The sequence below is a fragment of the Sapajus apella genome, unplaced genomic scaffold (assembly GCF_009761245.1).
Source record: "Sapajus apella isolate SASKATOON/1434 unplaced genomic scaffold, GSC_monkey_1.0 scaffold213, whole genome shotgun sequence".
NCBI classification, from domain to species: domain Eukaryota; kingdom Metazoa; phylum Chordata; class Mammalia; order Primates; family Cebidae; genus Sapajus; species Sapajus apella.
The window spans coordinates 467,299-491,310 of NW_022437153.1; the positions used below are offsets into that span (position 1 = coordinate 467,299).

A 24,012-nucleotide genomic window follows, 5' to 3' on the forward strand; every position below is an offset into this window, starting at 1 on the left:
ACACACACACACACACACACACACACACACACACACACACACACACACAGGTCAGCCCACAGGTGGGGACACTGGCACCCACCCATGCCTGCCCAGGGGAGGTGCTGACTGCCCGGCCTGAGCCCCACAGGGCTGGCGCAGAAGTCCTTGGATGGGGGGCCTGCCTCTTCCAGCTGGAGCTATGGATCCTGGTGGCACTCACTGCCTCGGACCTGGAATCCAGGATGTAGCAGGGACTGATGCCGTTACCCTAGAGCCCCCTCAGTCTGAACAAGCCTGTGTGTCCTACCCCAGGTGGTCCCTTGTCCTTTCCCACATTCAGACAAGACAGACAGGCTTAGGCTCTACCCAGCTGGCCTTTGGGAACTGTTGTGGGATATTAAGTAGCCACCAGACAGGAGGGACAAAAAAGGAGGCTGAAAAGGTAAAAGAGGCCATCCCAGTTAGTGTGGCCTCTTCCATGCAGGATGGACTGGAGGGCCCGTGACCCTTTTGGACAGAGACTGAGCCAAACTCTCTACCCCTCAAACTCTAAGGATCTCAAAGTCTTCAGCTGAAGGGGTGGCAGAGTTCAAGGGCTGGGGAGATGCTGGCCGGTAGGTGGCCCCCTCCTCACCGGTGGACACCTCTTTATTTGGCCTGGCACCATGTGAATCACAGCTACGCCCCCAAGGTTGTCAAGACGCCTGCAGGGGTGGATGTGTCTGCCTCTGGTCCCCACCAGTCTCTGTCTCTGATGTGACTCTCAGAGCCAGTGGGGAGGGGCCTCAGGGAACACAAACGCCGGTTAATACGAAAGGGTTACCTTTGCTCTGGCTGGCGTCCACATTGCCATCCTGCATTTTACCTACACGACAAAAAATTTTAACAGACAACAGAGAACAGACAACACACGGTCGGTCATCATGAAGACGCAACAGGCCACGGACATTAATGTCACAGATGGAGGGAGGGCCGTGCTGACTGCATCCCTCTGTGTGGGGATGCAGGCTGGGGAGGCTCCTGAAGCAGGAGCAGTCCTGGCCACCACCTTAGCTGTGGGGCCTGCCAGCTGGGCAACTCCGGATTCTCTAGGGGGCTCAGGAGGGAGGTTCCTGTTGGAATACTTTTGGCCCTGAATGTATTACAGATCAAAGGGCAGTATCAGAGGATGCAGGGGACAAGAATCTGCTGGAGGAGTCAGCAGAGAAGCCCTCAGGCCCCCACACCAAGCCTTTTGCGACTGATTTGGTGTTTTCTGGGTTGAAAGAAGGCAAAGTGAAACTTGTAGTTACATTCTTTTCATTTTCCCATAAAAGAGAACAGGCAGATGAGAGAGAGAGAGGCAGAAAGAGAGAAAGAGAGAGAGAGAGAGTTTCTAGAATGGAGAGGAGTTTGGACAAGGCGCTGAGGTCAATGTGTTCCTTAGTTTTGGGCTTCAAGAGGGGCGGTTCTTTCTCTTTCTCCTCCTGAAGAGAGTGAAGCCACCCAGGGATGACCCCTTGCCCAACAACTCTGAGAGTGACCAGAACAAAGAGTGAGCAGGGGCCCCCATGGTGGTATATGAGGGACCCCAAGTGTGGCTGGGGTTTTGGTGAAGTGCCCTGGTTCCCAAGGGAATTGCTGGCCCCTTGGTAGGGGCATGGCTCAGGCTACAGTAGCAGGATAAGTAGTGTCAGTAGGCACCCCTATCCCATATCAGGGACTGGTGATTCATCTGCCCCTCCCACTCATCAGAGTTGCCTGGGAGGCCTCCACCCCAGCCTTGGCCACGAGCTTGTGGGCTGAGTGTGCAGTGTGGGTACTGGTGGCCTCTGTCTCTTGCCTAGCACACCTGCCTTCGTCAGCACCCTCCTGTCCACTGGGCCTGCACGCTCACCTGGAGCTCTGCCTGCTCTGCCTACAGGCCTCACACCCTTGGGAGGGGTGTGAGAGGGCTGGCCACCCTTGGATGATGGCTGCAATGTTGATTCTCACAGTTCACATTCCAGGACAACCCACCACGTGCTGGGCACACACATAGGCTCCGAGATTCCATCTAATCCTTACCACAGCCTCATCTATGAAGGATGTGCTTGTATTATACCCATTTAGAGATGAGAAACTGAGGCTCAGAGAGGGAGATGGCCTGCTTGGGTCTCAATGGGTAAATGGAGAGCTGGCCCCAAAGCGCGTGCTTACATCTGTCCTGCCATTGCTTCTCTAGAAGCTGCTGTCGGGGAGACCATGAACAACACCCCTCACTCAGCACCTTTGAGCCCGGGGGGAGGTGAGTTGGGGCAGCACTGCTGGGACAGGGTTCCTGAAATCTTCAGTTTGCCACCAACTAGCTGCTGGCTCTATATCTCCCAACGTCATCAGCTTCCACTTTCATAAAGCAGGATGAGACATTCACCTCCCAGAGTGCCCCAAAGTTACCTTCATAATAACCACTTGCACAGTTCAGCCTTTTGCAGTTTCAAAGGGCTTTTGCAAGTGTCATCTCTTGTCAGTCTTCCCAGTATCCCTGCAAGGTGGGGCAGGAGGGATTTTCATCGCTCTCATTTTCTAGATGGGGAAACTGAGGCCAAGGGAAGTTCAGAGACAGCCTGCATTTAGGAGTATTCTCGGAATAACCCCGTGGCTGCAGGATTAGTTCATCACTGTCACTGTGCCCACTTTCTGGGTGACTCAGAAGGAGGAAGTGGCTTCCCCGAACCTCACCCAGCACTGTCTGTCCAAGGGTAAGTGCAGAGCTGTTCCCATGGCCTCTCATGGCAAAGGATCAGTTGCCCACCCTGGACTTTAAAGTGAAAGACTCCCTGTGTCTCTCTTGTAAAATTCTTTCTACCGAAACACAAGAGAAAAAAGCTTTTGAGAGTAAGCAGGAATGAGTAACAACAATTATTTTTATTTTCTAAAATAATTTTACTGACTGGGCTCAGGGGCACCAGGGGACGCCACTTCAATAGCTGGTTTTAGAAGGCTCAAAGGGGCTTTTATTTGCATTGCATATTATCAGATGCACTAGCTGGTGTGTGCACTCATTAAGCCCAGCTAGCAATTTCCTCTTTTATTTCCATAGTGAACACGTGGTCAGAAAAATAATCACCAATGCGTATGCTGGAGGAAGGGAGGGATGTTCTGGGAATGCTGAGGCACAGATGGCCTGGTTTCTCAGAAGCGAGGGACTTATTTGGGGCTCTCCTAGGCCACATTGGTGCTCACCTGGCCCTGAACTATGGTGGAAAAGCCAGCTTTGGCTCCATGTGGGATCTGGAGATGAACTGTATTTCAGGACAGTTAGGGATGGGGTCCAAGATGGTGCCCTCAGGCGGGGTCTCAGAGGCCTTTCTGTCTGGAATCAGATGCACCTTTTCCAAACGGGTCTATTCTTTCTGTGCATCACAAGCGGCATGGGTGTTAAGTGCATGGATTAGGAGGATTGCTGGTAAGGTGACCTGATACACAAGCTCTAGGGAGTCAGATCACTGGCTGGGAGACTTGGGAAATACCACTTCTCTTTCCTGTGCTTTTCTCCTCTGTGATATGGGCTGATGTCCACCAAGGTGATGTTTATGAAAGGCACTAGAAAAGCACTGTGTAAACATTGGGAGTTAGTAGTGATGTATTATTATTGTTGCCCAGGTTGGAGTGCAGTGGCAGGATCTTGGTTCACTGCAACCCTGAACTCCTGGGCTCAAGTGATCCTTCTACTTCAGCTTCCTGAGTTGCTGAGAGTATAGGTGTGTGCCTATATTCTAACTCTGCCCAGCTAATTAAACATTTTTTTTTCTTTGTAGAGATGTGGTCTTACTATGATGTCTGGGCTGGTCTCAAACTCCTAACCTCAAGCTATTCTCCTGCTTTGGCCTCACAAAGTGTTGGGATTACAGGCATAAGCCACTGTGCCCAGCCTATGATGTATAATTTTTTTTTTTTTTTTTGAAACAGAGTCACTTCTATCCAGGCTGGAGTGCAGTGGTGTGATGTTGGCTCACTGCAACCTCCATATCCTGGGTTCAGGCGATTCTCTTGCCTTTAGCCTCCTGAGTAGCTGGGATAACAAGTGCTCACTACCATGCCCAGCTACTGTATGTATGTGTGTATGTGTGTATATATATATATATATTTTTTATTTTTTTATTTTTTTTTATTTTTAGTAGAGACAGAGTTTTACCATGTTGCCCAGGCTAGTCTCCAACTCCTGACCTCAAGCAATCCACCTGCCTCTGCCTCTCAAAGTGCTGGGATTACAGGCATGAGCCACTGTGTTCAGCCTCATGATGTATAATGAAATGTGATCACAACCATGATTACAGGTCATGTATTATATAGTGACACACTAATAAGTGTAAAAGAAAAATAAATAATAATGACAATCATAATGCTTCCAAGATGAATGGACCACACCCATCTGTTAGTTGGGGGCTTGGGAGAGCAGGGTCAAAGGGAATACTGGCACCCTATTTTGTTTTTTTTCCCCCATATCCAAGTCATTGTGATTTGGCTCAGAGGAAGGAGGGGAAAGAACACTTAATTCCTCCTCAATCAGCAAGGCTCTGTCTTGTGCCTCTTCAACTGTGTAGTGCTCTCACCTGGAGTCCGGAAAGCCTGTTAAAATGCAGATTCCCCTTCAGTTGGTCTGGGGTGGGGTCTGAGAGTCTGCTTTTCTAAGGAGCGCCCAGGTGATACATAGGCTGTGGGTCCTGTGATCACATTTGGAATAACAATGGCTTAGAGCATTGTTTCCCTGAGCATATTACAGGGCATACCAATCCTACAGGATTCAGCCAGGAAAGGTCTTACAGTCAAATCAGCCTAGGAAACTCTGTGTGACTCAGTAACTCTCCACAACACACCAGCATATTCAAGGCCCTAAGCAGTCCTATAACCAGGAAGAGACCAATTCAATCCAGTGGTTCTTAAACATTTTTGACTACAGAATCCTTTTCCTGGGGTGAAGACCTCTTAACATCCTTGTGAAACTTATAAGATGTACTCCACTGGGAAATCCTGGATCAGGAGGAGAAGCACACACTTTAGAGCCAGCCAGGTCTGGGCTCTGGGTTCAAATCCTAGCTCTGCCACTTTTTAGCTCTGTGACCTTAGGCTAGTGTCTTGGTCTCCTTGAGCCTCAGTCTCCTCATCTTTAAAGTGGGGACAATAAAACCCGTATTATGGGGTTGTCACGAGGATTAAATGAGATCGTGAACAGGAAATGCTTTTAACCATGCCTGGTATACAGTAAGTGATCAAGAAATGAAAGTTTTCCATCTTTCCTGCCATTTTTCTTGGGATATTTGGGGTTTTCTGCTGCAGTTTAGAAGTGAAACTGCCTTTTCTTCTGGGACTGGCCAGCCTGGATGGGGTCTGTATGTTCACAAAGCTCAGCAAGCTCACTGCCATGGGGGAAGTGGGTGCCCCCTCCGGGTTCCTTCTCTTCCAGCTGTGGGTTTGCCCACATGGGTTCTCCTTGTCACCCTCAGCCACCCCTCCCTGAGGCATGACATCTCCCACTCCCCAAGCTGTCCTCCTTCCTCCTCCTGTGCCTGAAATAGACTCACACCAGAATTAGTCCTTCTTGGCAAGGCACTCCTCACAGAAGTACCTTACTCAGCCCTGACACCTACAAGGTGCTTCCATCATTGGTCACTTTGAATGCAGGTGGCTTGGGCAGAGGTGTAGGGCAGGGGATGGGAGGCTGTGGGGAACAAGTCTCTACATTTTGCAGTAGTGGCGAGGAGTGAATGATACAATGGTTGAGAAACCCATAGCCCAGTGCCTAGTATGCAGAGACGGGGGGAAAAAGATTTTCCCCTGCCTTCGGCTTCTCTGGGGCTCCCAGACATCAGGGTTCCATCATGTTTTCATTAGGTAACATAATACTCCCCCATCATATTTTCATGACGGAGCCCTAATGGTTCTTGGCAGTTCAGGAGCAGTCTGGGGGACTATCATGTTACCTAATTTGGGGAGAGGGGTGGCATCTGAGTAAACAGAAGCCTTGTCTGTTGCTCTGAAGCCAGGAGGGGATAGAAATCTGACATCTGAAGGCTTTGGGGCAAGTGAATGGAATTCCTTCCTGCCTGTGTATAAGAAGGTTAAGATGCAGACCCCAGTACACAGTGGCAGCCCCTCTCCCCCACCCTCCACCCCTGAGACCCAGGACAAACGCTCCAGCACAGGCAATAGCAAGAAACACCAGTCCACATCCGAGGGACAGAACCAGGCCCGAGCCCAAGCGAACCCCCTGCCCATTGGCTCCGTGAAAGAGAAGAGGAAGAAATGTTTACTGGTGGCTCAGCCATGCTGCAGGACAGGGCCAAGGAACTGAATCTCGGCCTGGGTCCCCTTGCCTCGAGGAAATTTTAGAGTTGAGGGCCGGAGACTTTGCTGGGGACCCAGATGCCAGCTTCAGCCCAAGTCCTGACCCCAGGCCTTCTTCCCAAAGCCAGGGCCAGGAATACGCTTAGGAAAGGGCCACGCCGGGTGGGATGCTGCTTCTTGGGAGCCAATCTGAAGCCAAAGTCTTGTCCCTTGTCTGGGCTCCGTGGGGGGTCAAGGGCCCTGCAGGAGTCAGCACCTTTTTGGCAGCTGTGAGGCTGACAGGGTGCAGAGCTGACTCCCCGGCTGTGGCTCCTGTCTTAAGCGCCTGCCCCATGTGAGAGGGTGACTGTCCCAGCGGCCCATGCACATCCGAGATCTGTGCAGTCCAGAACAAGGAAAGAAAGCCCAGAGTTGGGGTGGGGGAGAGACGCCCATCCAACCACGACCAGGAGCTCGCCGTGGGAGACATACCATTGACTAGGCTGGCATTCGCACTATCTGCAGCATTTGAAGCTGCCGCACCGTCTGCTGCTGCAGGGGGGTGGGAGGGATGGAAAATGCAGTGTCACAATGGAGAAAAGCAACAACAACAAAGACATGAACCCACTTGCGGGGAGATAACATGACTCTATTCTTAAAAAAAATCCTCCATTGGAAACCAAGAAACTCAAATTTGAGGTGGGGGTGAAATGTTCCATAGAGATGCCGCAGAGGTGGAGGGGAGAAACTCAGACATGGAGGGTCTTTCAAATAAAGCATGGCGGATGACCAGGAGGGTTGGGTGGGATGGTGCTAGTCTGTGCTAAGGTCTGGACCTTGCTGGTCCAAGCAGTCAGGGGAGCCCCTGGCAGAGAGGGTTCCATAAAATGAGGGAATCTGGCCAGGAGTGGAAAAATATTCACAGGCAGTGCAGGGTGGGCATGGACCACTCAAAACGAGTATTCTCCAAGACCACCATCTCCGTACACCAGGGTGTTCTACAGAACATTTGCTAATGGTAAGTACTTTGACTTAACTGGATTCATGCCCTTGATTCAGGCCACTGCCTCCTTCCCTAACTGGCATTCCAGAGACTGCTTTGGGAACCCTCATGTGAGATGCCTCCCAAATTTAAAAGGTGACATCAAGTATGTTGCATTTTGTATGAGACAGAAAAGGCACTAGTGAATTTTTCTTAATTTAGAAATTAAAAGTGATATGAGATGGCTAAATTCATACCCTTTGCTCTTTCTTGGGGGTGGGGAATAGTGTTTTATGGGCAGGAGAGGGAAGGGGCCCCACTGGGTGAACCACACTGTTGTGTGAGGGCATGGGCTCCCTGGGGGTGCTGGTGGGGAGAGCAGGGGCTGGGGGGGCCCTGTGATGGTGAGCAAGCTTTGTGTGCTGGTATGCAGGGCTGAGGGTGGTGTGGAGATGGTGGTGGTGCCACTTGGCATTGGCCAGTAGGATGAGGCACTGTAAGGGCAAGAGGGTAGAGTGGGGTGTTGGCTTGATCCACAGGGCTGGCATCATATCAGGGTGCAGAGGAGGGTCTGGGGGGTGGAGCCACCCACAGGCATGTGGCCTCCTCCAGCTGTGTGCTGGTGGTCTAGGGGCAGGGCCTGGTGGCCAAAGCCTGCTGCTATTTCTAAAAGCCCATCTACCCTGAGGGTGTCTTACTGTACCTGATAGCTGAAGGCCATCCCCCTTCTTCACACCTGTGTGATGATTTTTGAGACATGTTAATGAAGGAGAAGCACACAGCCTTATCTGCCCATGCGCGCACGCACACACACACACACACACACACACACACACAAACACACACACACACGTGCGTACACACATGGCCACACACCTAGGGTCATCCTGAAATGGGGACACGTGGCTGGTGGGCTCTAAGCAAGGTCCCTAGTGGAGGTAATGAGATGGGAGGGCAGAGGGTGACCAGCTGAGGTCATGCTGCTCATGGTGGCCTGAGATGCTGGGCTGTCCCCCCAGGCTTCCTCTGCCACGTCCCCTCCACATTCCACCATCTTCTCTCCACACAGGCTGTTTTCTGACATCTCAATCTCACTGGGGTGCAGGTGAATGTTCAGTGAAGGACTCTAAACTGTGCTTCTGGGGCATCTGAGGCCTGTCTTCTTACTGGCATTTAGAAAACCACAGATCTGGCCCTACTGGCATTTTAAAAATCACAGATCTGGCCCATGGAAGAGTCTGGGGACGTTTTCCCCTCACCCAGACCTCAGTGAGGTGAAGACAATGGATACAAATTGCTGCATCCTGCCTACCTGCTCAGATCTTCCCAACTGCTGGCATTGTGGAATAGGGCTCAGCCATCCTGACCACAGATTCAAACCCAGCATATGCACAATCACCTTATGTTCTCTGGGACTCTTGGTCAGGCCCCTTTTCTCAGTTTCAGCCTCAGCACTTCTTTACTTTAGCCTCCTAATTTCCCAGAACATAGCTCAGCTCCATTGTTCCTGCTGGGAGGGGCCAACATAATCTTAGGGGACCCCCTAGAAAATGGGTTTCGCCTTCATGAGGAAGTAACTTTCAATCTTGACCTAAGCTCTGTACCTGATTGGCCTCTGAGAGCTGGAGGGAGCAGGGCTGCCCCTAAAATTCAGGGAGTGGCCATCTGTCCTCTCATCTACCTTCTGGGATTCCAGAAGTTCTGAATGTCACAGATCCTCCCCTAGAGCTTGAGGAAGGAGACAAAACACTGAAAATGTGAAAGGGGGGCTATCTCTGAGACCAAGTGTGGTGACAGGTAAGGAGTCAGCTGTGCTGGGACCAGAAACCTGGGCCTTTGGATTTGTGCCTGGCCTAACGAGACTTGAGCTTTTTGTGTGAGTATCCCTCCTCTGTTCTGAGAGACATTTTTGGCCTCGGTGGTTAGTCTACTACACTGAGGAGAGACCAGTGAATAAGGAATCTTATTTCCAAGAAGGAGGAAGAACCAGAATTCAGACAAGATGGCAGATCTGGGAGCACTGGAGAGCAAACTCATAATAGTTGATTTGAAGCCATGCATATGGCTGTCTTTCCCAGAATCTCCTCTGCCCATGTCTTAGATGAATCTGTGCTGGGTGGATTTTCAGTTCTGCTCAGTGGAGTTGACAATATTGGAAGGAATATGCTTGGGTGGAGATTTCTACTCAATACTGGAGTGATGAGGGACCAATTGATGCTGGCTGCTTCTACCACTTGAGGGTGGAGACTCAACAACATGGTCAGCATCCTTGGCTTGGCACAGAGGGGAAGGAGGGGCTTCCATGACATGATTGGACAAGACAGACTGGGACAAGACCCTGAAGATGGAACAGACAGAGCCTACCTGGCCCGTGCAGGCCTTAAGGATGCATGAGGTGGCTGTCAGCACAGGGTGTGGACATAGAAGGCACTCAATAACTATTTTGTTGAGTGAACAAATAAACGAACAAACAAAAAAATGTGGCCTTAAGAGCTCCTCTCCTGGCCTGCAAGGGGATTAGGCTTACCTTTCTTGTCTTTCTTCTCTTCCTCTTCACCACCAGCCCCCAGCAGTGTAAAGATGATGCCAGTCTGAGAGTTCACACCCACAGCAGTCACCAACATCCTTCCTGAGCCCTCCATCACATGGGTCCCTGGGAAAGGGGACAAAAGCCTAGTTACCATTGCATGGCTGAAGCCCTCTCCCCAAAGGAGTGAAGAAAGGAAGTCTCAGTTAGCTCCTGGGTCTTTGCCTGCTGAGGTCATGGGGCACCACCTACAGTTAAGATTCACACTGTGTGTGTGGTGGGTCCTTTCAAGATGCTTTCACCTCAGGAGAGTGCTGGGCTGGAAACGCTGTTATCTGTCAGTTCTCAGGTACCCCAAACAGCCCCAGGCCCACCACCTACTACCTGCCCTGCAGGGTTACTTCCTCCTTCTGCCTCCTTCTCCCCACTCCTTCCCCACCCTTACAGATGTAGACAACAAACTCCAGGAGTGTCCTGAAGTGCATGATGCCACTATACACATTACAAAAATCACAGATTTTTTTCTTTAGATTTTTTCATATCACTTTACAGTTATTACAGCATTGTTGGTGCTCATCTCTATTTTATAAATAAGGTGGTTATGCAATTGCTTGCTAGATCTTGTTATTCAGTTTTAATAAAGTACACTCATCACTATACCACACATTTTTTTCTACTTATGCCAATATAATTGATTTCCTTTGTGATCCAATGCATTTCATTTTATATATTTCAAGGTTTTATATGGAGTTGGGGTGGCACATGATGACACTAGACTTCCCAGGGGTCTATGCTGCAAGAAAGGTTAAGAACCTCTTTCCTAGAACTTTATATTTCTCAAACTGGGTTCCAAAGAGCCCTCAAATTCTTTCTGGGGGCTAGAAGGGTGGCTATGGGGGGTGAAGGAGGCCTTTGGTCAGGGTTGGCTCTATTTCTATTTATTTTTGGGGCTTCAGTGTCAGCTTTCGTTTGATAAGAGAGTCTTGTTGTTGGCAGTCCCTCCACCATGCAGGCTCAGAGAGCAACTTGTCCAACAGCACACAAGGGCTTCAGAGGGAGGATAAGCTGCAGAGGGGAAAGAAATGTGGTCTATACACTTGACGGAATATTATTCAGCCTTAAAGAGAAAGAAACTTGAACACAGGCTACAACATGGATGAACCTTGAGAACCCTGCAGTAAGTAAGTGAGCCAGCCATGATAGGAGCATAAATTCCATATGACTCCAGAACGTAGAATGGTGAGTGCCAGGGGCTGGGGAAGGGAGATGAAAATTAGTGTTAATGGGTGCAGAGTTTCAATTTGGGAAGATGAAAAGAGTTCTGGGGATGGGTGGTGGTGACAGTTGCACAACAGTGTGAATATATTTAATGCCATTGAACCGTATACTTAAAAGTGGTTAAAATGGTAAATTCTATGTTATGTGTATTTTGCTATTAATATAATTGTAAAAATTGGGGGAAAATAAGCCCACTGAAGCCACAGCCTAACTGGGGAAGCAAAGGTGACCCCAGGAGGGCAGCTGGGACCCAGTCTGGGAAGTGGACAGCAGCTACGCCCACCCAGTGCTAGCAGTGAGGGAATGCAGCACTGCTGGTCCTTTGTCCTTTGATTGGTGCTGGAAGGATTTGGATCCTGGAAGGTTGGCTCTCCAGGCACACAATTTTTTTTCCCGTTTTTATTTTTTGCTACTCTGATTAGAAAGCTGTCTACCATGCAGGACACACTACCTTCTCAAATGGGAGAGTAAGAATTCCATCCTGGCCTAGATAGACGGTATCACAGGGGCCCTGACAGCCACAACAATGACTCTCTGACATGCTACGCCTTGCTTCTTGAATTCACTTCTGCCCCTTAGAGTTCTTTCTGTCCCCTGGTGACTGGGTGCCACATCTTCCTCTTTTCAGCATAATTTATCTCTTACTGTGTTTTGGTTTGCTTCAGATTTGAAGTCATGTGAGGAAACTCATTAGAATTGTATCTAAAATAAGAGTTGAGGGGTTCTGAGTCAGGACCTAAAGAGCTTTCCTTAAGCAAGGAATCTGTTTTTGCTTTTTAAGTGGCATCACTCACCTTGTCCCTTTCCTTCTAGGATCTGAGCACTATCCCAGTGTTGTGTGTGTGTGCCTGTGTGTGTGTGCATGCATGTATGTGTGTGTGTGTGTGTATGTGTGTGTGCATGCAACACTCTAGCCTCGTAGTCTCCAGGATCTCAGGATCTCAAAGGGCTTTCAGGGAGACAGACACTCTCCCATGATCCCAGGTAGGTAAATGTCAACCTGTCCATGCACAGATGCAGAAACCAAGTCATGAAGGATCACACAGGGGGCGTGCAGAACCCAGCTCTCTGATGGCAAGCTCTTTGGCCATTCCCAGGACAGAAGGACAGTGCTTTTTATTCCTGCTCAGCAGGGCACAGTGGGGACCACACAATGAGCTCAGATACTGGCTCCAGGCTGAGGATCCCAGGCCTGGTGACTTCTCATCACAGGCAGACCCTGGAGCACCCCTGCTCTATCACCCTGGTGAGGCCCAATAACGGGATCTTGGTCATTATAATAACTTGCTGACCAGATGTCTCCCTGGGCACTGGCTCAGCTTGTGAGGGGCCTAGGAGGAGGGGTTGTTACATATCAGCATTAGACAGATGCTGAGAAACTGAGGTCTTATGGGGGGTATCACTGGAGACTCTTCAAAGGAGAGCAAGGAATATACTATGTTGTATTCACAGAGAGCAGTAACAGCCACCCAAGCTGACCTCTGTAGAACACCTACTGTGTGCAGGGCATGTGCTTCCCTTCATGCTCAATGATCTCATCTAGTCCCTAAACTGGAGGAAACTGAGGCTCAGAGTGAAAGGCGGCCTGCCAAGTGACTCTGCTGGTGAGGGGCAGAGCCTGGACTGGAACTCTCTGCTGTCCCCGAGCCTGTTGTCTTTGTTACCTTCCACTTTGCTCCCAGGGAACAAGGCCCTCACATTCTGGTCTGAGACACATCAGTAGAAAGGTTAGCTGGAAATGAAGGCATTGGTTCTCTGGCTTAGGTGGCAACCGAGAGGCTGCTCCCCACCTCCCAAGCCAAGGCAGGATGGAAAAAGATGCAGGGGGCCAATTTCCACCCAAGATAATCAGAACCCCAAATCACCTTCTAATCTAATCACTCCCATCGCAGCAAGGAGCTGGCAGCTCTACACCCACATCCGGAGGCAGGGAGGTGGGAGGAGGATGCCAGACAGGGGGCTAGGCATAGTGTGCTCTCTGCCCAGCCCTGGAAAAGCCCCAGGGTGTCCTCTAGAGCCCAGCAATAGCCAGGGCAGGGGAGATGGGGCATCCACAATCCCCCAGTCCTCCCTCCCTCTGTGCTCTGGTGCCCTCAAGCCTCTGCTCTTACCTGTGTCCCCCCAGTTCCAATTCCCTCTCTGAGGGTTTGGAGGGCTTCCTGAGGTCAAACCCCTTCAATCATCAGCACTCCCTGGATGAGACCTCAGCCTTCTTGGGGACTGGACACTGAGTCCTGTCTCGTGGCCTCTGCCCTTGGAGCGTGTGCAGCTCACTGGCCCTTGGTGTCAGCCCCCTGGTCTTTGCTCACAGTGACCACTTGAATGCCTTTCCCTCACCTCTTGCTCAAAGCCTCCTCCACAGGATAAGTGGCCTTCCCCTTGGGTGCCCTCCTGACTCCCACTAGGGAACTTCACCTGTCTCCTCTGAACTACCCGCAGTCTCCTCTGGGGGTACTTACAGGCCTGGCTCCTCCTGACCATGAGCCCTCCGAAGGCGGGGTCTGAGTGGGAGTGTCCTCTGGGTCTTCCCTGCACAGCCGGGTTTAAAGCTGCAACTCCAGCACAATTTTTTGTACTATTTTGAACTTTCCAGGGTGGGCATTACGTTTATAATTGGAAATACTGACACCTCTAATAAATCACCTTTATGTTTTGCGGAGGGTCACATTCATCCCAGCTGTATCCCCTCCTCCCATACCTCATTGGGCTGTGCCCTCTCCTCTCCCAAGCCCTCCTGCCAGGGGAAGACTCCGAAGGACTGGAACATTCCCTAGGCCATTCCCCTTGGGCTCCACAAGTCCCCTGCAGAGGGCAATGCTTAACATCAGGGCAGAGGGAATTAACGGCAGAGCAACAAACGTCCAAGTCAAAGGGCAGTGGGCTAAGCCTCTCAAAGGACGACCGCAGGGTTTTTGGGTAGGGGCAGAGGTGGGAACCCCCTGGGGATGGAGGCCCTGATAGGGCCTTGTGGGATGTGGGACCTCACTGTCCACAATTCCTTGGGCAGCACTCTGTAGCCTCCACCTCCTCTAACTGCCCATGGAACCCTTCAGAATACACAAGCACGGGGAGGGATAGAGAGCAAGCCCCAGACTGGGAAGACAGCACCTGGAACCTGGTGTCTAATTCTGATTGCTGTGTGACCTCTCCTCGCTGGACTTCAGGTCTGTGATCTGTAGAGTGGGAAGGGAGCTGGCTTAGGTCACCACATCTCAGCGATAGTGTCTCGACACCCTGTCCGAGAAAGACCAGCCTACAGCACGTCCTGGGTAGGGTAGACAGCTACATTCTGGGAAGAAGAGAGCACGGGGGGAGCAGCAGAGGCCTGCGTGGACAGAATGACCAGGTGGCGCCCCCTCACCCCCAGCTCCACAGTCCTTCGCTGGACGGACAGACATGGTGGGGTGTCAACTTCACACTAGGCTCTGGGGCCTGCAGGAGGGGCCCCCTGTGGTCCCTGCCTCTAGGAGCTCACAGTCTAGCTGGGTTCAAGGAGAGCAGATAGGCACACAGATCCATAGCAATGCAAGACCAAATCAAGCCAAGGACATGGTAGGCCGGAGGGGGTACAGCCAGGCAAAGGTGGGAGGTGGCCCAGTGTGATGGCAGTGGGTGAGGAAGTGTCTGAGAGGAGGGCGACAGAGTGGAGTCTTTGCTTGGTGTTCAATAGGGAGCCACTGAGAGTATCTTTGGCTGGAGGGGGAGGAAGGGAGAGAATATCTTTTGAGCATTCATGATGTGCCAAGTCCCATCTGAGCCACTTTTTGCTCAGCTGCCACAGTCTGTGAGGTGGTCAGCCTCACCCCATTTCACAGATAGGGCAGCAGCTCAGGGAGTCATCTCTGCATTCAGCCCAGGAAGGCAGAACTAGGATGGGAGCTGGTATGCGGCTCCAATCTTGTGCTCTTTCCACCTTGTGGATAAAGATGGCGGGAGAGTGGTCTGGGGCAGCCCGAGGAGTGAGACGGAGGCTGGAGCGTGGTGGGGAGCTGCCAGCCATCCCATGGGTGGGAGGAGAAGGGAGCCCAGGCTCAGGGGGCACTGTGGTTTCTGCAGATGGGACTGTCTGTCCTGTCCTTCCCAAGCTTCTGTCCTGGTCCTGTGGAGGGGATGTTCCTTGGTCTCTGACCTGGCAGCAGAGAGTGGCCAGGACCTTTCCAGCTGCAGGCTCAAAGCTCATCCTGGCCTTGGGCCTGTCCTGAACAGCAGCAGGTGGCTCTCCCTTGCCTTGAGTTGGTCTAGATGGTGGCAGTCTCGGGGTCAAAGCCTTCTGTGGTGGCTTGTGGGGTATGCTGGAGCCATAGGTAGCAGAACTGGGGGGCCTCCTTTTATAGAATGGGGTTTCTGAGCCCAGAGAGGGTTAATGACTGAAGTGGCAGAGAGTGTAAGACAGTAGGGGCTGGAACCTAGGGTCCCCTGATCTCCTGGGTGTGACCTTCCAGGCCTCTCTCTGGACAGGTAGAAGGGAGAGATCATCTCTTCTAAAAGGGTTCCTTCAGTGGGGAGAGGCTGTGAAGAAGGGATGGAGGCCATTTCTGGGGACTATCACCTGCCTCCAGGCACAAGCACAAAACAAAGCCAATATGACTCCCGGCCCAGACACAGTTCTTCCATTATTATTGTTATTAATGCAGTTAATGACACACACTCACAGAGCACGAGGTAGTAGGCAAAGTGTCCTCCTCACAACAGCCCTGTGAGGTAGGTTTTAGCGCAAGCTCAACCCCCAGCCCCTCCACCCACCACTTTCTGGCTCAGAGAGCTTGAGGGATGGCCCAGGGTCACACAGCTGTGAGTGGTGGAGCTGGGACTTGAACCCGTGCTCTATCCACTACACCCCACTGCCTCTCATGGAGAAGAGGCAGGGTAGTGTAATGGAGAGAGTGCGGGCCGAGTAGCAGACTGGGCCTTCTGCAGTCACGGTGTCGTCCTAGGCTCCCTGGAGGCGGTGGCAATGGTGGCAGGTCCGGCTCTCCCGTGCCTGGCTTTCTGCTTGGTGGGGTGGGCAGCAGGCACTGGGATGTGGGCAGAGTCTCAAGAGGGTTTACCGATGTCCTGCAGGACCTCATGCTGTTAGCGCTCTGGCTGGCAGGGGGAAGGGGGGAGGGTGTGTCAGGGTCTTGCAGGGGCTGAGCCATTGGGCCAGCTGGAGCCAGGCCTTGCTGTTTTTTGAAGACAGCTCAGCTGTCCTGGCCCCCTGGCTCCAGCCCCTTCCACTGCCACACTGATGCCATCTAGTCTAGCCCTGCATTTCCCAGTGGAAGTTACTACAAGGTGCTTTGAAAAGGCCACACTGGTGGGAAATAAAGTCCATACAGTCTTTGGAGGCAAGCTCCTCCATGCAGGCTATAGGAAGAACCCGGGGCTGGCGTCTGGCTCCCACCCTGCCCTGCCCTCTGTGGGGCCTTACGCTTCTGCTCTGGGCCTCAGTTTCCCCAGCTGCAAATTGGGATAAGACCAGGGTCCTCTAGGATCATTGAATCCCCTGAAATGCTGCAAGATCAGGAGTCTGGGCATCTGTTCCTTATAAGAGGGATCACTGTGGAACTCTCACAGAAGTTCATGACGTGGGAGGGTTTAAAAAGCACTGGCTTTCCACAAAGACAATGAAAAGATGAGGTGCCGATCCATTAGGAAGGAGACCAAAGAGGCAGGATGTCCCAGAGGCATGCAGGGCCCCACATGGATCCTGGCCTGCAGAATGCTGCAGGGACAACTGGTGGAATGTGAATATGGATGGCACAGCAGGTAATGGTACTGCATCAAGGTCAAGTTTCCTGAACTGATGGCTGTGTTGTGGTTATGCATGAGAATATCCTTGCTCTTGGGAGATACACCTGCAGCATCTAGCAGGAGACGGCCACCACATCTGCATGATGAGGGGAGAGTGAGATTTGTCAGAGACCAAAGCGGGCAAAAGGTTAGCAACAGCCAAATCAGAGTGAAGGGCATGCCCGTATTCTTTGTACCATCCTTGCAACTTTTCTGAAAGTTTGAAATTATCTTAAAATACAAAGCAAAAAAATAGGCCTAGGTTTCAGAGTTTGCACTCTAGATCCCACCCATATGTGGCTTGATCCACTGGGACTTTAAAAAATGGGAATTTCTTGCCAATACTTAAACATCGAGAGCTTGAGCAGGAAAATGTGGATTTCTGGCTCCTCTTGCAAAGCCAGCACTGACGTCAGACCAGGCCGGTGCTTCTGCAGGCAGCAACAGGAAGCAGCTGCGGTCTGGGTTTGGCACCTGTGCTCTCCCTGCCTGGCCCTGCAGACACAGGAGTTTGCAATTTCCGAACATTTCTATTCTGTCTTGTCTGAAGATACACCAGACACAAGCTTGTGTCTGCTTGTCTGTCCTTGGCAGGTAGGAAAGCAGGGGGAAACCTGCTTGCTTTCTGGGATTTCTTTGGTGCCCTGAGTATTGAGGTCATCTGAGTCTTCCTGAAGGCTGGTCTGCCCTCACTTGTCAGATGGGAAAACTGAGGTTCTGAGGGGCAGAGGCCACAGTGGGAGCCATTGGAGGGCCGGAACCTGGGTGTTCTGTCTCCAAATGCCACGTTCCTTCTATGCCATATAGCACCTCCCACCTACAGGGTTTGTTTGCAGAGGACAGTCACATGTGTGCATGTCTGTGGTCCCCACAACAGCCCTGTGGGGTAGGCAGTGGGGGCCCCACCAGCTCCCCCATTCCACTGACCCAGACACAGAAGCTCAGAGAGCTGAAGGGACCTGTCCAGCATCATGGTTAGACCAAATGACCAGAACTGAGTGTTTTCTGCCCTTTTCTAAGCTGAACCAATGCATGAGATGACACTAGGGCTTTCTGAACCACCATAAGGACCCCACAAGTGCCCCCAGCCTGGTCCCTCTGTGTTCCTCAAGTATCACCAGAAGGGAAGGCCCAGCAAGGCCTCCTTGCACATGTAAAGGGCCTATGGTATCTGGTCGTGCACAAAAAAACCAGCATTCAAATGGCTGTTATATAGGGAATTCAGAACATGGGAAGAAACGAATCAAGGAACATCCCCTGGGGGAGGCAGGCTGCTGCAGCCTGAAGGCGGGAAGGAGTTGGATCATGGAGAGGAAGGAGGTAGCCCAGGGAGGTGGGAAAGGGGAGACACTGAGATGAAGGATGAGAGGGGGAAACGGACATTTCTGGAGGTTCCACATTTCAACACAACCTCATGAACTGGGGCTACGATCAGAAACGGGGAGAAGCTTGTTGAGGGTCCCTGGCTAAGGAGGGTAGAAGTGGGACTGGTAGTCAGTCTGTCTCACCCCGAGTCCAGGCCCCAACCACGGGATGGGGAGAGGGACCAGTCCATCTTGAGCTTCCCTGTGCAGCACTGTGCTGGGGATCCACCCACAGCACATCATGAATGACACTCCTATTGTCCTCCCAGGGAAATGGGCTCAGAGAAGTGAAACCACGTGCCCAAGGCCACACAGCAAGTTCACTTGAGAGCTCAGGTCCTGTTCAGCCCAGCCTGACGCTCTGCTCTTTCTATCACACTGCACAGCTTCTCCCCATTCGCTCTGCAGAACAGAGCCTAAGGTCTGTGGGGCCCAGGGGAGAGCTGGGCACAACCTCCTGAGAGCTTCCAGCTCCGAGCTCCGGACTGCTCAGACCTGTGTGGGCAAGAGGATTGATGCAGAAACACATCCTGGTAGTGTCATCTATCTGCATATGGCCAAGAACAGCAGGGCCTATAACAGTGAGACCGATGAGATCTGGTTGGGTGGTGGGATGGTGGATGAATTTTGTTCTTCATTTTATTTGAGATATTTGTGCAGTGCAAAACTCAGTCACCATGACGAGGTTGTGCCTGTGTGGACCAAGCACGAAGTAGAGTGTCACAGGCTAAAAGTGGGTCCCAGGTGGTCAGGGGGTGACTGCCACAGGGCAGTGGTGGCCAGGGAAGCCTTCATGCAGGAGGTGGGGATTGAGCAGATGGGAAGGAGTTAAATGGGCAAAGAGGAAGAAATAAGACTAGGAAGAGAGGACAGGCTCAGCCAAGGCAGACTGAAGGGAGCAAGACAAAACAGATAGTAGTAGAGGCAGAGTGAGAGATGGGGCATGGTAAATGTACTTTCAGGGCTAGGAGGGGTGCTGAACGCAGTGCCCTCAGTGGGCCACTCTCCAATGTCCCCACTCACAGCCTGTCCACGCCCTGCTCATAGACAGTCAGTGACAGGGAACTCACTACCTTACAGGCAGCCTCTTTTGTCCAGTAATGGTTCTGACTGTTACAGATTTCTCTTTCCAATTACACTGCTTGCTAAGGAGCCAACTATGTCCCCTTCTCGGTTTCTCCCATGAATTTGAGCCGAGCCACACTCCCTTCCCCTGCTGACCCCACGCAATTGGATTTCAGGGCTTCAGGCTCACCATGGAGCTCCACTTTCTTCCATCTGGTTCATCCTGTGTCCTGTGATCATCTTTCTGTATCCTGACTCTTGCTTTCTTTTTGCCACCTTCCCTGCACTTGTGGGCTCTGAGAGACTGATGGGAACACTTTGCACATTGCAACAGGACAGAGCCCCGGGAAAGGCCACTAGAAATCGTCCACCAGATTACCGGCAACCCAAGAGCCAGCACAAACCCACCGAGATCTCCAGGCTCCCGCATGCCCCTCTCCTTCCTGCCCACAGCGACATCCTGGAGACCTTGACTGATGTCTCCTGACATCCAGAGCCCCCAGGCCTACTCTATCTACGCAGGCTTCCAGCCAGATGAACAGATGGAGACCAAGGTCGCTGGTTCACTTGGGCTCGGAGGGCCTGCAGTGGCTTCTTGGGGTCACCCTTTCTCATCTCAGTGCCCACAGACCACCCTTCCAAGATGACTGGGAACCCTGCCAAGACCAATGCCGACCCCACAGCTCAGGATTCACAGGATTCGCTGGGATCCCTGCTGAGACGTGGAACACCTTCTGTCTGTCTCTGGTCCCCTTGTTCTTCCCCACTACGGGGTGAGCTCCCTTCTGAGTCTCCAAGGGCCTGCAAGCCTCAGCTCTCCTGCAGGATCTGTCGGTCTCCTGGGACTTCTGGTCTCCCTAGGGACATCCCAGCCTCTCCAAGTTTTGAGGCTTCTTGACAGGGAGTTGGCACACACAGCCAGAGAGCTCTCCAGGCTCTCCAGAGCACCTCCTCACTCCCCACTTCTGCTTCTCGTTCTGAAATCTCCTGCTCCCATCCTCTGCCTTCAGCATCATCTTATTTTTGGCACTTCTGTTCCCATGGGGCCCTCCTGCCCCTGCCACCCTGTGACTCACTCCAGGTTGGCTGGCTGGGTTCCCATGCATCTCTGCCCGTCATGTCTTTTCTAGGGTCTCTCTGCACCTGTGCCCTCCTCCTTGGCTGGTTTGTGATGCTGTTGGACCAGTGATTCTGAACACATTCTCTCTCCAGCCTCCTGCCAGCATCCTCCCCTCTTCCCTCTTCTCCAAACTGCCTGAAGTTTCCATGCCTGCCCTGGGCTTCCACACAACCAGAGGACTCACCTGGCCACTGCCCCCAAGGATGCCCTGTCTGTCAATCACTTCATCCCAGAGGGAAGAACCAGGGCCACAGGGCCGTGACCATTTATTGAGCTCTCATGTGGCCCTATGTTCTGAGAGGTCATTTGAGACTTTCTGTGGTCTCTCAGTGAGACCCCAGGGGCTTTGCACTTGCTGTCTCTCTGCCTGGAATACTTTCTCTTCTCAATATTCTGATTTTAGGTCAAATGCAACCTCTTCAGACAGACCTTCCCTGACCAACTCAGATTCTTGTGCCTTTCCTGCAGGTCTCTGTATATCATTATCATGATGGAACATCTTCATCTGACTTACCATTATCTGAAGTTACCTTACATGTTTGCTTGCTTGCTCCTTTATTGGTTCTCTCCTTTACTAAATTCTAAGCTCCAGGACAGCAGGGACCTTGTTTGTTCCCTTAACCAGTGGCACATAGTATATGCTTAACAAATGCTGGTTAAATAAATGTTGGATAAATAAACGCCCCCACTTCTATTCTCACTCTTACCATCCTGCCCCGCAGACCTGTTCTTATTTCCAGGACATTCCACACTCTGTCAGACCTCTGTGCCTTTGCACGTGGTTGCCCCTACTAGGAGAGCCCTTTCTCTACGATTGGACTTGGAAAGCTCCTATGCATCCTTTAAAACCCAGCTCAACGGCCTCTCCTCCAGGGAGCTCTGCTCCTTCCTTGGCTTTCTCACAACAGCTGCCTCACACCCCTACTGTGGGATTAGCTGTTGGTAGGCCTAAACCCCCAAGGCCATTCAGGCTGGGGGCTCCCATGGGCAGGGGCTGGGCTTGAAACACTGGTGGGTCGGGCTGGAGATGGTCCCAACACTTGGCCTGAGTGCCCAGAGCAGCTTTGCAGAGGGTGTTTGCTGAGCACTGCGGGACACGAAAGCCTTTTGGCTGTCCCTGTGAAAAGGGGTCTCACCTGGCTGGTGTCTCACCCCTGCAGGGTCTCCCCACCCCTTCCCTACCCCTGTAGCTGCCAGAGTGAGCTTGTAAAAATGTAAACATGATCAGCTCACGGCTTAAAACCATTCCAGAGAATCCCCATCACACTGGGAATACTTTCCAAACTGCTGACAATGGCCCATGAGGTCTGACCTCTGGCCTCTCCACTCTCTCCATTTCACTGCAGCCTCCAGCCAGACCTGCCTCTGGGCTTTCGCCCCTGTGGTTCCCTCTGCCTGGTGTGCTCTTCCTCGGATAGCTACAAGGTCAGCTCCTCCTCACCACCCACACTCAGTGCACCTTGTGCCCCGTTTCTTTTCTTCACATGCTTCTCCCCACAGGAATTTTCACATCGCCTCCCTGCTCCTCACTTCGCCACAAGCTCCCAGGGCTGGGCCTTCCCTGCTTCACTCACTGCCGCAGCCCCGTGCCTGGACCCATTCCTGGCACACAGTCAGTGGCCAGAACGCTTATCACCTAACTGATTCTCATCTCTGATGAGAGTGGGCTTCAGTGTTCAGCTTTTTAGTACACCAAGTCACCAGGAGGTCAGTGCCATGAGGGCAGGGATGCTTTGTCCATTTTATTCACTGCAGTCTCCCCAGGGCTCAGGCAGCTGAGTGCACAGTAGGCTCAATATGTGTTTGCAAGGGAAAAGGAAGGCAGTTCTCACTTGGGGCTGAGCTGGCTGGAGATACCAGAGCCAAGGATAAAAGCCTCTGAGTCCCTTCTACCTCATGAAGGGGACACGCAGGCATTCCCTGTGCATGGCGACAGGAGTGAGCCCAACAGCGGGCTGAAGCTCACCTGACAGCAGCATGGGGTCCTTGTCCACAGACTTGCGCACCTGGTCAGACTCTCCGGTCAGGGAGCTCTCATCAATCTTGAGGTCATTGCCCTGGATGAAGAGGCCGTCGGCAGGGAGGAGGTCACCTGGCAAGAGGAAGGGCAGGGGAGTCAGCAGGCTCTCAGCTGTCTAGAAGGCTCCTCCTTGGATAGTTCCCTTAGAGGTATGATTTCCACGGAAGGTTTGCCATCAGGGACAGAATGCTTAGAGCTCCCAGGGTGCAGGAACCAAGATGGTGCCCATAGAAGGCCCATGTGCAGCTCAAGACTGGAGCTAAGGTGCACACAGGCCTGGAGGGCTGAGGCTGGGCCCCTGCCACCCTCACTCAAGCGGGCATGTACTTTACGAAGTGTTTCTCTCGACCTCGCTTGGACTGGGAGTGCAGATCTCCCAACAACTCATTCTTCTTTGGTCTCAGTTATGGTTTGGGGAAATGTTTTGGAAGGAACCAGTCTGCTTTGGCTGGGTTGATAAGACCCCAACCAAGTCACATTGTCAAGGGGAAATCAAGCCCTTTAGGGCAGAGTGAGGAGGGGCACTCAAACCTCTCCCCTAACTTCTGCCTCAACTTACCCAGGACATATCTGGCTCAAACTCCCTTTGGCGCCAGCCTGCCTGTTTTCTCCATGGCAGTAGCACAGGCCCAGAATATCCACTTACCTACTTACACTGTCTCCAATGTCTCCTCTAGCCCAACAACCATCCATGAACAGCCAAATCAGGGATGGGAAATAGAGTTCATCTAATAAGCCCATTCTGAGTATTAGTGGTTGTTGTAGTGCTGTGCTGAGAAGGCTTCTGAGGCCATATCCAGGCTCTGAGCTGTGACTGATTCGTAGTGACTGCTACGGGTGGAAGTTTGGAGAATGGCAGCACACGTGCCATGTATTTGTCATTTCTGATTTAAATGGATTCTGGGATTGTACCTCCTCCAGGAAGTAACCTTCCACCTCCTAAAGGATCTCAGAAGACATCTTAGCTTGGGATCAAACTTCAGGAATGCACCCCCTTCCTTGAGCCAGTCTCTTTGCATCAGCCTGGCCTGTCCCACCTATGCCCAGAATCCAGCTTTAGAACCTGGCTCTGTGGCTGGGACACTTACCATATTTGACCTGGGCTATGTCCCCAACCACGATCTCAGCCACAGGGATCTGGACCACCTGGCCAGCCCGGACCACGGTGAACTTCTGTTCCTGCTCGATGCGGCTCTGCAGGCCCCGGAACTGTTTCTCTTTGCTCCAGTCATTGAAGGCCGTGACCAGGACCACACAGATGACTGAGAGGAGAATGGCGGCCCCCTCGATCCAGCCCGCCTCTGCCTCTCCTTCATCCTCTGCCCCACCCTGGGCTGTTGCGCATCCTGGAAAACCAGACAGAAGCAGGCAGATTGAGGTGAGCCAGGCAGGAGAGGCCTCATGACCTGGATTTATAGCCCAGTTCTGGCAAGTAGCAAGTGTTAAGAATCAAAGGATAATTATCCACTTATTCAATGTGTCTGGGTACCAAACCCTGTGCAGAGTGCTTCACATGGATCATCTCACAGGGAACTCACACTGCCCATTTCACAGATATGGAAGCTGAGGTTTCTCAGAGAGGTCAAGTGACTTGTCCAAGCTATGAAGGGCAAGTAG

At 52.1% G+C, this 24,012-nt stretch overlaps 1 protein-coding gene across 12 annotated transcripts in view; it reads right to left on the reverse strand.

Moving 5' to 3' along the window:
- The window catches only part of ATP2B2 (ATPase plasma membrane Ca2+ transporting 2), a 302,597-nt gene that overhangs the window by 54,794 nt on the left and 223,791 nt on the right, over positions 1 to 24,012 (reverse strand). For 5 of the 12 annotated variants that reach the window (XM_032270594.1, XM_032270599.1, XM_032270606.1 and 2 more), the window contains 6 exons: positions 23,484 to 23,741; positions 22,342 to 22,467; positions 9,777 to 9,902; positions 7,953 to 7,985; positions 6,760 to 6,819; positions 806 to 847 (listed from right to left, as the gene is read on the reverse strand). In XM_032270594.1, the coding sequence (XP_032126485.1) occupies positions 806 to 847; positions 6,760 to 6,819; positions 7,953 to 7,985; positions 9,777 to 9,902; positions 22,342 to 22,467; positions 23,484 to 23,741 (645 nt within the window). The remainder of the gene's footprint in view (positions 1 to 805; positions 848 to 6,759; positions 6,820 to 7,952; positions 7,986 to 9,776; positions 9,903 to 22,341; positions 22,468 to 23,483; positions 23,742 to 24,012) is intronic. The other 7 variants (XM_032270601.1, XM_032270600.1, XM_032270603.1 and 4 more) reach the window with 3 other exon arrangements.